The 12,123-nt window shown below is 41.5% G+C and overlaps 1 protein-coding gene across 3 annotated transcripts in view; it reads left to right on the plus strand.

Moving 5' to 3' along the window:
* The window catches only part of rasgrf1 (Ras protein specific guanine nucleotide releasing factor 1), a gene marked incomplete at both ends in the record, with an annotated part of 24,575 nt that extends 14,422 nt beyond the window's left edge, over window positions 1–10,153 (plus strand). For all 3 annotated transcript variants that reach the window (XM_080538968.1, XM_080538969.1, XM_080538970.1), the window contains 16 exons: window positions 1–36; window positions 131–213; window positions 493–741; window positions 2,333–2,694; window positions 2,871–2,990; window positions 6,360–6,530; window positions 6,824–6,930; window positions 7,061–7,173; window positions 7,479–7,539; window positions 7,738–7,841; window positions 8,203–8,287; window positions 8,459–8,656; window positions 9,216–9,295; window positions 9,394–9,511; window positions 9,601–9,669; window positions 10,061–10,153. The exon at window positions 1–36 is cut by the window's left edge. In XM_080538968.1, coding sequence (XP_080395094.1) covers window positions 1–36; window positions 131–213; window positions 493–741; window positions 2,333–2,694; window positions 2,871–2,990; window positions 6,360–6,530; window positions 6,824–6,930; window positions 7,061–7,173; window positions 7,479–7,539; window positions 7,738–7,841; window positions 8,203–8,287; window positions 8,459–8,656; window positions 9,216–9,295; window positions 9,394–9,511; window positions 9,601–9,669; window positions 10,061–10,153 — 2,049 coding nt within the window. The remainder of the gene's footprint in view (window positions 37–130; window positions 214–492; window positions 742–2,332; window positions 2,695–2,870; window positions 2,991–6,359; window positions 6,531–6,823; window positions 6,931–7,060; window positions 7,174–7,478; window positions 7,540–7,737; window positions 7,842–8,202; window positions 8,288–8,458; window positions 8,657–9,215; window positions 9,296–9,393; window positions 9,512–9,600; window positions 9,670–10,060) is intronic.
* Window positions 10,154–12,123: the final 1,970 nt, after the last annotated feature.

A 12,123-nucleotide genomic window follows, 5' to 3' on the forward strand; every position in this document is an offset into this window, starting at 1 on the left:
CAGGAGAAGACCGCCTGGACCAGCGACATCAGCCAGGCACGTCTCCTCTCCTCTGCATGCATCATGCCTCCAGGCTGTCTGCAGAGTGCTTGTCCTCACACCCCTGTCCCTCTCTACCTCTCTCTCACAGTGCATAGACAATATCCGCTGCAATGGGCTTATGATGAATGCCTTTGAGGAGAACTCCAAAGTCACCGTGCCACAGATGATCAAGTAAGCCACTGTTCTCAGTGACTGCAGGACATTTAATGGGCTTGACTGTGTTTGTGTGTGTGTTTGTGTGTGTGTGTGGTTGTGTGTGTGTGTGTGTGTGTGTGTGTGTAGTTGTGTGTGTGTGTGTGTGTGTGTGTGTGTGTGTGTGTGCTTGACTACTGTCAATGTATGATTGACTACTGTTTGGTGTCTACTGTATATGTGTATGTACTGTATATTCTCAATTGTTTACACGTGCGTGTGTGTGTGTCTGTGTCTGTGTGTGTGTGTCATGAGCAGGTCAGACGCCAGCCTTTACTGCGATGATGTGGACATCCGTTTCAGCAAGATGATGAACTCGTGCAAGGTGCTGCAGATCCGCTACGCCAGCGTGGAGAGGCTGCTGGAGAGGCTGACGGACCTGCGCTTCCTCTCCATTGACTTCCTCAACACCTTCCTGCACTCCTACCGCGTGTTCACCAGCGCCGACGTGGTGCTGGATAAACTCATCACCATCTACAAGAAGCCCATCAGTGCCATCCCAGCCCGGTGAGCCCCACACGGACATACTGTCATACTAATGACTATTATCATTTTACTATTAAAGTGATACCAAACACTATATTAGAAAATATAGAAACATTTCTAAACCAGGACATGCACCAGCATCTAAAATGCAATTTACCATAGGGGGAGGTTACCTTCATGAGCTGATAACTATGACCCAGCTGCCACTCAGAATTTGGTATCATACCAAAATATAATCTACAGACATGTATCTTTTCCCAAAATATAAGCTTTTGCCACCTTGAGTGGCACCGGAATCTGGTCTGGCCCATGGACTATACCATATAGCTTCGGGCTATGATTCAACACATGGAGCTCAATGTCTTTTACGTGTGAATCCGGCTCATAGGATGGCATGGGAGGGAAAACGTTGTGCAGTGCAGTGCAGTACTTGAAGCTGTTGATGGGTGAGACGTTCTGTGTGTTTCTGTGTAGTCATGCCCCCTATCAAAGAGAGAGAGAGAGAGAGATGTGGTTAGTTACTGTAGTGATCTACTGTAGGGCTACTGATGATAACATCCCCTGACAGGCGACTCATCCAGCTGCTTCTCCTCTTGTCCGTTGCTGAATCCCTTTATTTTCACAGCACCCAGTATCAGGTCTTTATCATGTTGTGTGTGTGTGTGTGTGTGTGTGTGTGTGTGCGCGTGTGTGTGTGTGTGTGTGTGTGTGTGTGTGTGTGTGTGCGTGTGTGCATGTGCGTGTGTGTGTATGTGTGAGAGAGAGAGAGAGAGAGATGGAGGGAAGGTGAAGTGAGGAGAGCTGGGTAGAGGTCACATTGGTGTGTGTGTCCGTTTGGTGTGTGTTCTGTAGGAGAAGGCAGTAATTAGGCCCAGACTCTCCTGCCTGCCTGCAAGCGTCTCAGCAGGGCTCTGTCGCTGTCACCTTAGCAACCGGCCTTTCTACTGCAGGACCCCACCCTCTGCTCCCCCCCCCCCCCCTCCCCTCCCCTCAACTCCACTGGTCTGCAGAGGATCTATAGTATGAAATATTGATGGTGCGTGTTGTGGGATAACCAGACCCCCCTCTCTCAGCCCCCTCCCAAGCCCAGCTACCAGGCTCAGATCAGGGGAAGCTCCCCACACTCGCACCCTGCAGCATGTACTCCTGGTACTCCTGTGGCGTCTGTCATGTCACTGTGAGCCTGTGCTCCCTGTGTCTGTGTCAACACCACGGCTGCTCCTTCCGTCACTCGCTGTGCTGTTTGTGGGGGACCCGTGAGGTCGCCAGGCGGGTGGTAGTCTTGGTGGTAGTAGCAGATATTCCAACGAGATGGCCAAAGTGTAGAAGGGGGTTCCACAACCCACAAGTTGAACAGCAGTCGTCAGTCGTGTCAGTCAATCCTAAGAGATGGACCGAGTGGGAAGTGGCTTTCTGCAACATTGTATCATATCCACAGAAGACAAGAGGGGCTGCATAATGAACCACGCTTCCTCTTATTGTCACTGTTGAAGTTGTATCGATGAATCATTTTAGACCGACACACTGAAGAGCTGAAATGCATATGGTACATTCACAAGAGCATTCAAGAGTTGAACGGTGTTGTTGTTGTTGTTGTTGTTTTTCAACACAGATCCTTGGAGTTGTTCTTTGCCAGCAGCCAGAACAACAAGCTCCTGTATGGGGAGCCCCCCAAGTCCCCCAGAGCGAGCCGTAAGTTCTCCTCCCCCCCTCCCCTGACCATCGCTAAGACCTCGTCCCCCAACCGGCGACGCAAACTCTCCCTCAACATCCCCATCATCACTGGAGGCAAGGCTCTGGACCTGGCCGCCCTCAGCTGCTCCTCCAACGGCTATGCAAGTGCTATGTACTCCTCCATGTCCCCCTTCAGTAAGACCACCCTGGACATCAACAAGCTGTACGTGACCAGCCCCGTCAGCAAGATTCCAGATGAGGGAGAGGGCAAGGGCGAGGAGACCTCTGTGTGTAAACAAGGTGAGATACAGATACTTTAGCCTGTACTGTGGGAATGGGATGAACATCTTTTTTTATGAAAGCGTTTGACAGAGGAATGCGAGACTGGCATGTTTGAATGTGGATTGAGGCCACATGATATATCTCAAGTGTCTCGAGTGACAAGTGTCTGATTTGCCCATTTGCTCCTGTCCTAGACATTTCAGTGGCAGAAGAAATTGACAATGACCAAAACCAGAGCGATGATGCAGACCCTGAAACGTCCCCCATCAAGTCGCCAACCACCCCCAAAAACGTCAAATGCAAAAACTCCTCAGGTACCTTGTGTCCCAGACAGCACAGTGGTGGTGTCATTATGGCTCAGTGGCATGATACCCAAGCACCTGGATCACATGCTGGCTAGCCACCTGCATCCCTCCTCTCAGCCAAAAACGTCTTATTTATCAATGACTCTATGCTCTCCTGTTTAACTAAGGAGAGCATCTGTCCTAGACATCGTGTCAATATTAAGCAATCTGCATTTTGTTCCGAGGGAGAAAAATACTTACATGACTCCTTTTTTAGAATAAATATGTTTATTAATCATGTTCATCTATATCTGTGTCCACAAATGAAACATAATCAAAAATGGTCCGGAAGAAAAGGTTCCATTATACATTATATGACAGTGACAAGTGATCTATCCAATAGGTCCCTTGTGTAAACTAACGGTATAGAAATGGTTCATTCTGATTCATGATGTCTGCTCCACAAGACACGTTGGTGGAGAGCTACAGTACAGTATGATCATGCAGGGAAAGCCACAGCTTAGTGCGAGTAGGTATTGGGGAAACCTGCCATAGCAACTGCTGGACAAGGGTGTCTTCCAGGGGAGGCTGGTGGAGGCAGAAATCAGAGGACAGGCTCATTGTAATGCATGGAATGGAATAAGGGAAACTTTTTGTTTCATTTCAAGCCATTATTTCAACTCAGGGACCACTGAGGGAGACCATCACAATCGGTGGGGCCGAGTGTACAGGATATACATATACAGTGCAACACAATAAATACATAAACATACATGTGCAACAATAAGAACAATAACAATAACAATAATAAACACACATTTCAACAACAGATCAAACAAAGCAGATACAAATAGATACGCAATGGTCCCTAGTCATTGACTTGAATTGACCAATAGATGGGAGAGAGTCTATTTTAAAAGTGCTTTGTAGCAGGTTCCAGGAGTGTGGAGCAGCAAATAAGAAGGCAGTCTTTCCAAGTTCTGTACGCATACAGGCCTTTAGAGCAAGCCAGTCATTAAATCGGGCCAATATTCTGATTTAACAGTACAGAAATGTACGGTGGCAAATTCCCAAGAAGCACCTTTAAAAAATAAAATAATAATAATAATAATAAATTGTATTTGTAATGCACTTTACATTTGGAAATCTCAAAATAAACGCCTCATTTCCAGGGATGACCAACCAACCATGTTATATAAAAGACAATGGTGAATGTTTATTTAGCACCTGTGACAAATCTAAAGGCAGAGTGATAGACTGAGTCAAGTGGCTTTAGCGTTGATAGATCACATAGATCTCATAGATCTATAGATTGTAACCAAGGTGACAGCAGTGATTGTACTATGCTTTGCTCTAAACCCAGATTGAAGAGGACTAAGAATTGAAAAACTCAAAAGGTATGACTTAAGTTGAGTGTTCGCTAAGGTTTTTTGCTAAATATGAAAGCTTGGAAAATGGCCGATAATTATTTAAATCCTCAGTGGTGCCTCCTTTATGTAAGGGAGTCACATGGGCAAGACAGAGTTTAAATATATGAATTCATTGTTCAATGATAGATGGAGCTGCCAATTTTATTTTCAATTTCCGGCATCTGGCATTTACGGTTTGCATGACATCCAGGATGTCAACAGGTGATACAGGTCAGAAGGTGAAAGAGGAAGTACAATCTACCATTATTCACACAAATAAATAGATAGATAGATAGATATTAGATTCAGATAGTAAGAAGACTTAGTTTTTCTTACAGCTGCTGTGCATTTATTTCTAGCCTGCCTGAAAGAGAGCCAGTGTCTAGGATCACTAGACAACTCAGTGGACAACTCAGGGGTAAACCAGGGGGTTACTCTATCTTTGATTCTAATATTTTTGAGTGGAGCATGTACGTTAACAACTGAGTTTAATATTTCAGTCAAGAAGTCCAGTGCCACTTGAGCTTCATTGAACTTAGAAGTAGAACTAATATTACTATGATATTACTATTTTTATTATTATTATTATTATTATATTATAATTATAATAATAATTATTATTATTATTATATTATGATATTACTATGAGTAATATCTGCCAAGAAAGATTGCTCATTAAAATGTTTGAGATTTCTTCTCAAGACCACATGAGATTTGTTCTTTTCTAAGCGAGTGCTTCTGATACAGGCAGTGATGCAGTGATCACTGAAACCTAATTCAAATACTCCACTGGCTACAATTATTAATTTTATTGGTGAAAATCTGCTCAATCAATGTAGAATTTGAGCTGTCCTTTAAATCAGGCCTAGCGGGTTCAACTAACTATTGAGTCAGGTTCCCACTAACCTCTTTGAGATTATCTGAGATTGAGATCTGAATTAAACCAATTTAAGTTAAAATCACCATTTATAATAAGCTCATCGCTTGTATATTGGGCAAAAAGAACCCTAAGTGCTTCAACAGAATCCTTTCCAGCAGATGGAGGTCTATAGACGCCAGCAACCATTCCAATACCATTTCCTCATTCCATTCCATGCACATATGTTTGATACCATTCCTTAATCCATTCCATGCATTACAAATGAGCCCGCCCTCCAATTTCTGCCTGCACCAGCATCCCCTGGTGTGTTCAAAGCCGCCCCCAATAACAAGGTTGTTTGACTGTAAGTCACTACAGCAGGATTTTACTACTGTCTCCCAGGTATCAAGACACTATGCAAGGTCAAAGTTGAAACATGGCATGGCATTATTTACATTTAGTCAAACAATGTATTTACTCTGACAAAAAAGATCAATTGATTGTAATTGTTGATGATTGTGATGTCTCTACATAGCCAGGTTTTGAATACAGACGGCAGAGAAATCTGTTAATTCCTTCATTATGCTGATATTGTCGGCTATATTTAGCTACATCTTGAATATCAAAGCCTCTTGTAAGGTTTTCTCTTCCACTGGGAGAGGGTGCTACAGTACATACTAAGATGCTGCCCCCTACTGGAGGCATGATAATAGAACAATTACTGCTCTTCTTACACTAAGCCACAATGAATTATACTGCAAAAAATTGCTATATTTGCTGTATTTACCATAGTATTTACCATAGTGTTACTGATATATTAACTTACAGGTTAATGCATATCACTATTCATTTTCCTTTCTTCCTTGTTTTAACTACCTCTTAAATCTCAATGAACCGGATAGATTTTCCTTCTTGTTCTCACTAATGTCATTGTGAGACACATATAAAGAGCATTAAAAACATTACATTTTCATGGATCATTTTATAGGCTGTTATTTGCATTCCCATTTTTAAACCTACAGTATTTCTCTTTTGAATTCCATTTTTTTTTACAGATTAAATCACCAAAATGAATCCCATGGCATTTTATAGCTACCGTGTTAACTCTCTACATGCTGTATCTCCCTGTAGAATTCTCTGTGTTTACCTACAACAATGGCATGGTGATGTCATCCTGCCGTGAGCTGGACAACAATCGCAGCGCCCTCTCTGCTGCCTCAGCCTTCGCCATCGCCACAGCAGGAGCCAATGAGGGCACGCCCACCAAGGAGAAGTACCGCCGCATGTCTCTGGCCAGCTCAGGTACAGTACAGTACACAGCATCCTGGAGCAGACCTGGACTCTCTGACTCCCACACTGTGCATATGCCCCTAACACTATGATACTCTGACATATCATACTGCAGCAGCACATAGACCCCACACTGTAACATTTGGACATGTGTGAACACAACTTTACTTCAGGAGTCAGCCATCTCAAATGTGATTATGCTTCTCCTCAAGATAAAATATCTATTTTGTGTTCCTTATTGTCTGTAAAAAAAAAGAAAACTGACAACATGTACTAGCATATCCTATTTGACACATTTCCAACAGGCTTCCCAACAGACCAGAGAAATGGGGACAAAGAGTTTGTCATCCGAAGGGCAGCAACCAACAGAGTCCTCAATGTCCTGAGGCACTGGGTGTCCAAACACGCTCAGGTAATGGAATGCAGCCAGAAACCGAATCAGAAATATCTTGATTTTCATTTATTCGAATTCTGCGCTTGTTTGGGATACAATGTCAGGCAGCTGAACACCACTTACTTGTGTGTTTTCTATGGATTTCTAGGATTTTGAGAGTAACAGTGAACTGAAGCTGAAGGCCATTGCCTTCCTGGAGGAGGTGATGCATGACCCTGAGCTGCTGACCCAGGAGAGGAAAGCAGCAGCCAACATCATCAGGTGGGCCACATGCACTTACTAAGGCCAGAGCTTATGGACATACTTCAAGGGAGGCTGGTGGAGGTACCCATCAGAGGACGGGTTCATTGTAATACATGGAACAGAATATTTGGAGAATGTTGGAACGTGTTTGATAGCATTCCTCATTCCATCCCATGCATTACAATGAGCCCGTCCTCCGATTTCTGGCTCCACCAGCTATTACTCCTGCATGGCTGATTAGCATTTATGTACAGTATAGAATCAATCAACCTCAACACAAACACTATTTGACATACTCAACTGTGTGTTGTATTGTCTCCCAGGACCCTCACACAGGAGGACCCTGGTGACAATCTGATCAACCTTGAGGAGGTGAAACAATTGGTGAGTGGGATACCTGTATGCAACTGTAAACGCACAATAATAATAATTCATTTACACAATATGGCCATTGTTTGTCAATGGAGGACAATTCCTTATTGATATTTCAACGTGTGTGTCACTGTCTCAGAATCATGTAAAAGTACTGTAACTCTATACACACGTCTTGAGAATGGTTGTCAGTGATGTGGTGTTTGATAGGCGGAAGGGGGGAAGGCGGAGCCATTTGAGATCCATTCTGCCCTGGAGATCGCAGAGCAGCTCACCCTGTTGGACCACCTGGTATTCAAGGTTATCCCATATGAGTAGGTGCTGCCATCACACACCTTACACTCTCAGTGTTACCATAGGGATACAGATCTTTGGATAAAACAATGCAATAGGGGCGCTTAGGTGGCGTAGTGGATTAAGCGCTGACCATGTACCGCACGGTTCGATTCCAGCCACGGACACATCCCTTCTCTCTCTCTCACCCATCCTTCCTGTCATAATCTCTACTGTGTCTGTCATTAAAAGGAAAAATATGAGTGGGACTGCCCCACTCAGAAAAAATAACTTGCACTTTAAAAATTGCACTTTAAAAAAAATAAAAAATGCAATAGTGTGCTCACTGTTCATGGAGGTTTTTCAATGGTTTGTGGTTCTTTCTAATTGATCCTCATACAGAGAATTCTTTGGCCAAGGTTGGATGAAGAATGACAAGAATGAGAGAACACCGTACATTATGAAAACAACCAAGCTCTTCAATGATGTACGTACCACCAACAACAACCAACAACAACCCCACCATACCCCCAAACACATAACCACAGCAGCATTTTACAAATACACTTTTTGTATTATTCCTTTGGCGATTCTTTTAGCACACATCAGTCATTAGCAAACAGGTCGTCACTCCTTCCCTCTCTTTTCCCTCTGAAAGATCAGTAACCTGATCGCTACAGAGATCCTGCGATGTGATGACGTGATCACTCGGGTGGCGGTGATGGAGAAGTGGGTGGCTGTGGCTGACATCTGCCGTTGTCTCCATAACTACAATGCTGTGCTGGAGATTACCTCCTCCCTCAACCGCAGCTCTGTGTTCCGTCTCAAGAAGACCTGGATCAAAGTGTCTAAGCAGGTGGGCCGTGCCCACCCATCTCGATCCCATCCCAGATTTAGATTTAGTCCAAAATTATAATAGGGGGGCAGCAAAAAATGCCGGTCGAGAGAGGACGCTGGCGTTGCTTGTTCGCCTGAAACCTAGATATACAGTACTTGCAGTATACAGAGTAGATTGTCCTACAAAGACACTTAGATTTAGATCTAGATTTAGACCCCTAGATTTTCTTTTATCTATTTTTTGTTTCTTTTTATTTTACTACTCAATCTTTTCAGTTTGTAAAGCGTCTTTGAGTGTCTAGAAAAGCGTTATATAAGTCTAACGTATTATTATTATTATTATTATTATTATTATTATTATTATTATTATTATTATCTCACTGTGGGCTCAGAAGGGGCTCCTGGTTACTGCACAGTATATAAATAATTTATACGGTACCATCCATCCTGGCCTCAAACACCTTGTAATGGCATCTCAGGCCACCATGAACCCTTATTTTAACAACAATATTTAAACCATGGATCTCTACTTCACGCTTTGAAGCATCAAATCAAATCAATAGTATTTTCTTCCCTAGACTAAGACGGTGATTGACAAGCTGCAGAAGTTGGTTTCATCTGAGGGGAGGTTCAAAAACCTGAGGGAGGCTTTAAAGAAGTGAGTCTTCCTTATGCTGGCAAAATAAACCAGTTATTTATATATATGAGGCATCAATTCAATTTAAAAAAACTTGGTATCCCTGTGTTTTCTGCCAGCTGTGACCCTCCCTGCGTGCCATACCTGGGGATGTATCTCACTGACCTTGCTTTCATCGAGGAGGGGACGCCCAACTACACAGAGGATAAATTGGTCAACTTCTCAAAGATGAGGATGGTAAGCTGTCCCTGGCGTATGTAGCATTAAAGGCAATATGTGACAACTTGTTGTATTACTAATGTGAATTCTGTGTTATTGTTTTACAGATCTCCCATATCATCAGAGAAATAAGACAGTTTCAGCAAACAGCATACAAGATCGATCATCAGCCAAAGGTAATATTAGAGCTCTTTCATGCTTCGTCATTGCAAGTGAGATCAAACACTTATTAGATTAGATTAGATTAAATGTAATTGTCATTGCAGAGTACAAGTACCAGACAACGAAATGCAGTTTAGCATTTAACCAGAAGTGCAAATAGTGATATAATAACATGATATAAAAACATGAAAATGATAGTGTTATGTACAGTATGATAGTGTTATGTACGGTAGTGTACGGTAATGCACTTATACAGTAAACACACACTTTAGTTACACAGTGCAACAGACTGTTAGTGACCATAAGGGAACTTCACTTCAGTTCCTAATTTTCTGTTATTGTCAAAACACACAAAGGAAATTGTAGAAGGGAGACTGCTGTAACTTTATATTTTCTCTTGTCTAGGCAGCACAGTATTTGCTGGACAAGAGCTCTGTTCTGGATGAAGAAAGCCTGTACGAAGCCTCTCTCAGAATTGAGCCCAAAGTGCCCAACTGAAGAGGATGACGGTTTCTCAAGTCTACTCTCTGTCAAGAAACAATATCATACAGTTAATGTAAACATAAACAATAACTTGTTTTCAATCATTATTGCTCTTTTATGTGTACTGTATATCTTTGTTTTAGGAGTTACCAAGCATCTTACGTGCACAAGTTAAATTGTTTTCCTTTGCAACAAGGATCATTTCACTGGGCTCCATAAAATGATAACTTGAGTCACAGTGTGTTCAAAGTTCATTGTAAACAATGACATTGATTTGCGTCTTTTACACTTTTTCATACTGTGAACTTTGCACTCCCTGTATAAGCACACATGCTGCCAGGGTCATAGTCATATGACAGATTGTTATTTTTCACTCTCTCTCTTTAGTTTATTGTGTCTATCTGAAGCGGATGTGTAGCATTGTAATATCAAACCAGGTCAAAGAACAATATTACAATTTCAACCCAAAATGTATATGGCTAAACCAATGAGTGTACCTTGAATTGTTCTAAATCACCTAAGCCTAGCAGCACACACACCCCTGCTTTGTTTGCTGTTGTCTGTTTTGCTTTCCCTTTTTGTAACCAACATTTGGGACATCTTGTCACAGGTTGTGACAGAAAGGCTTTTGTGTCTTTTCATAAGAAGGGGTGATAAAGCAGCATGATACATATTGAACCAGTATGGTTCATATAAGTAGTTGCTGGCTTGTAGCACAGTACTGGATCTGCACTGAAATGAAAAAGAGGTAACTACAGTAGAACACACCATACACATTGATTTAGGAACTAGTCTGATGCATTTAGTTATGAAAACTATTTTACCATACGTCCAATGTGAATATAGTACATCCCTAATTAGAATTTGATAACTATTGTTTTGCTTTATTTCATTACTAGTGCATATCAGACATTGTAATGGACCAATCCTGTATATATTTGCAAAAAGTAAGTAGGTTAAGTCAAGACAGTTATAAGGAATAAGCTCTTAATATCCATGTGATTTAATGGGCCAGTAATAAGCCAGTTTATATTCTCCATACAATACTTCAAGTGTTCAATGATTTATGGGTTACATCTAAATGGATGATAATAATTCAGTGAAGGTTATGTTGATAAAACGTGCTGCTTTTCTTGGAGCATGCCATTGTAAAATGTACTTATTTTATTAATTTAATTGTTTCCCTTTTTTAAAACCACATGTTATTTTTGTTTTGACACTTTTTTAGCACTCACATTGAAGAAAACAAAACACTCTTGCAATTGTAGTATTTTCAGGCTTGGCAATATGTATGTACAGTACAAGGTTGTTATATGATTAAAAGACAATCTATGTCCTTTTTGCTGTTCCAGTGATTGTGGAACGTGACCGTATATCACTCTGTCAAATGCCTTGTTGTTTAAGAGAATGAAAAGTATGTGAATGAGCTCCTCTGCCTGCAGCATTCAAAAGGTATTTTTGTAGTATCTTAGTATAAGGGAAGGGGAAACTGCCTGGACTTTACAAGAACAAGGGAAAGTATTTTGTACTTTGTTGTTGTTTATTCACCTCGCTGAGTACATTTTGTACATGCAGCCCTACATATTTCTTAATGTGGAATAGTGTAAAGTACACCTCTGAAAAGCATTGTATCCTAAGCTTAAACACAAATGCTACAATAATTGTGATCTTGAAACCATGATTTAGAGGTAGAGGACAACTTCAAAATGTTTTGCATATATACTGTAATCCTGTCTATAATCATTCTCTTAGCAGGAATATAGTAATGTAGTGCTTATTCTGTGAATATTTGTATGTATTTTTACCATGTACAGCCTAGAAACATAAGCTCATGTGGCAGGCATGCAACACTGTATCAGACAGAATATTAAAACAAAACAATATATATACTTATATATACATAATGTATACACTTATACGTGCACATACTCTTATAAATGATATATTAACAAACAAACGTTTTGCTGTTAGCAATACCCAGTGGT

The sequence above is a fragment of the Nansenia antarctica genome (genome assembly GCF_963989245.1).
Source record: "Nansenia antarctica genome assembly, chromosome: 9".
NCBI classification, from domain to species: Eukaryota; Metazoa; Chordata; class Actinopteri; order Argentiniformes; family Microstomatidae; genus Nansenia; species Nansenia antarctica.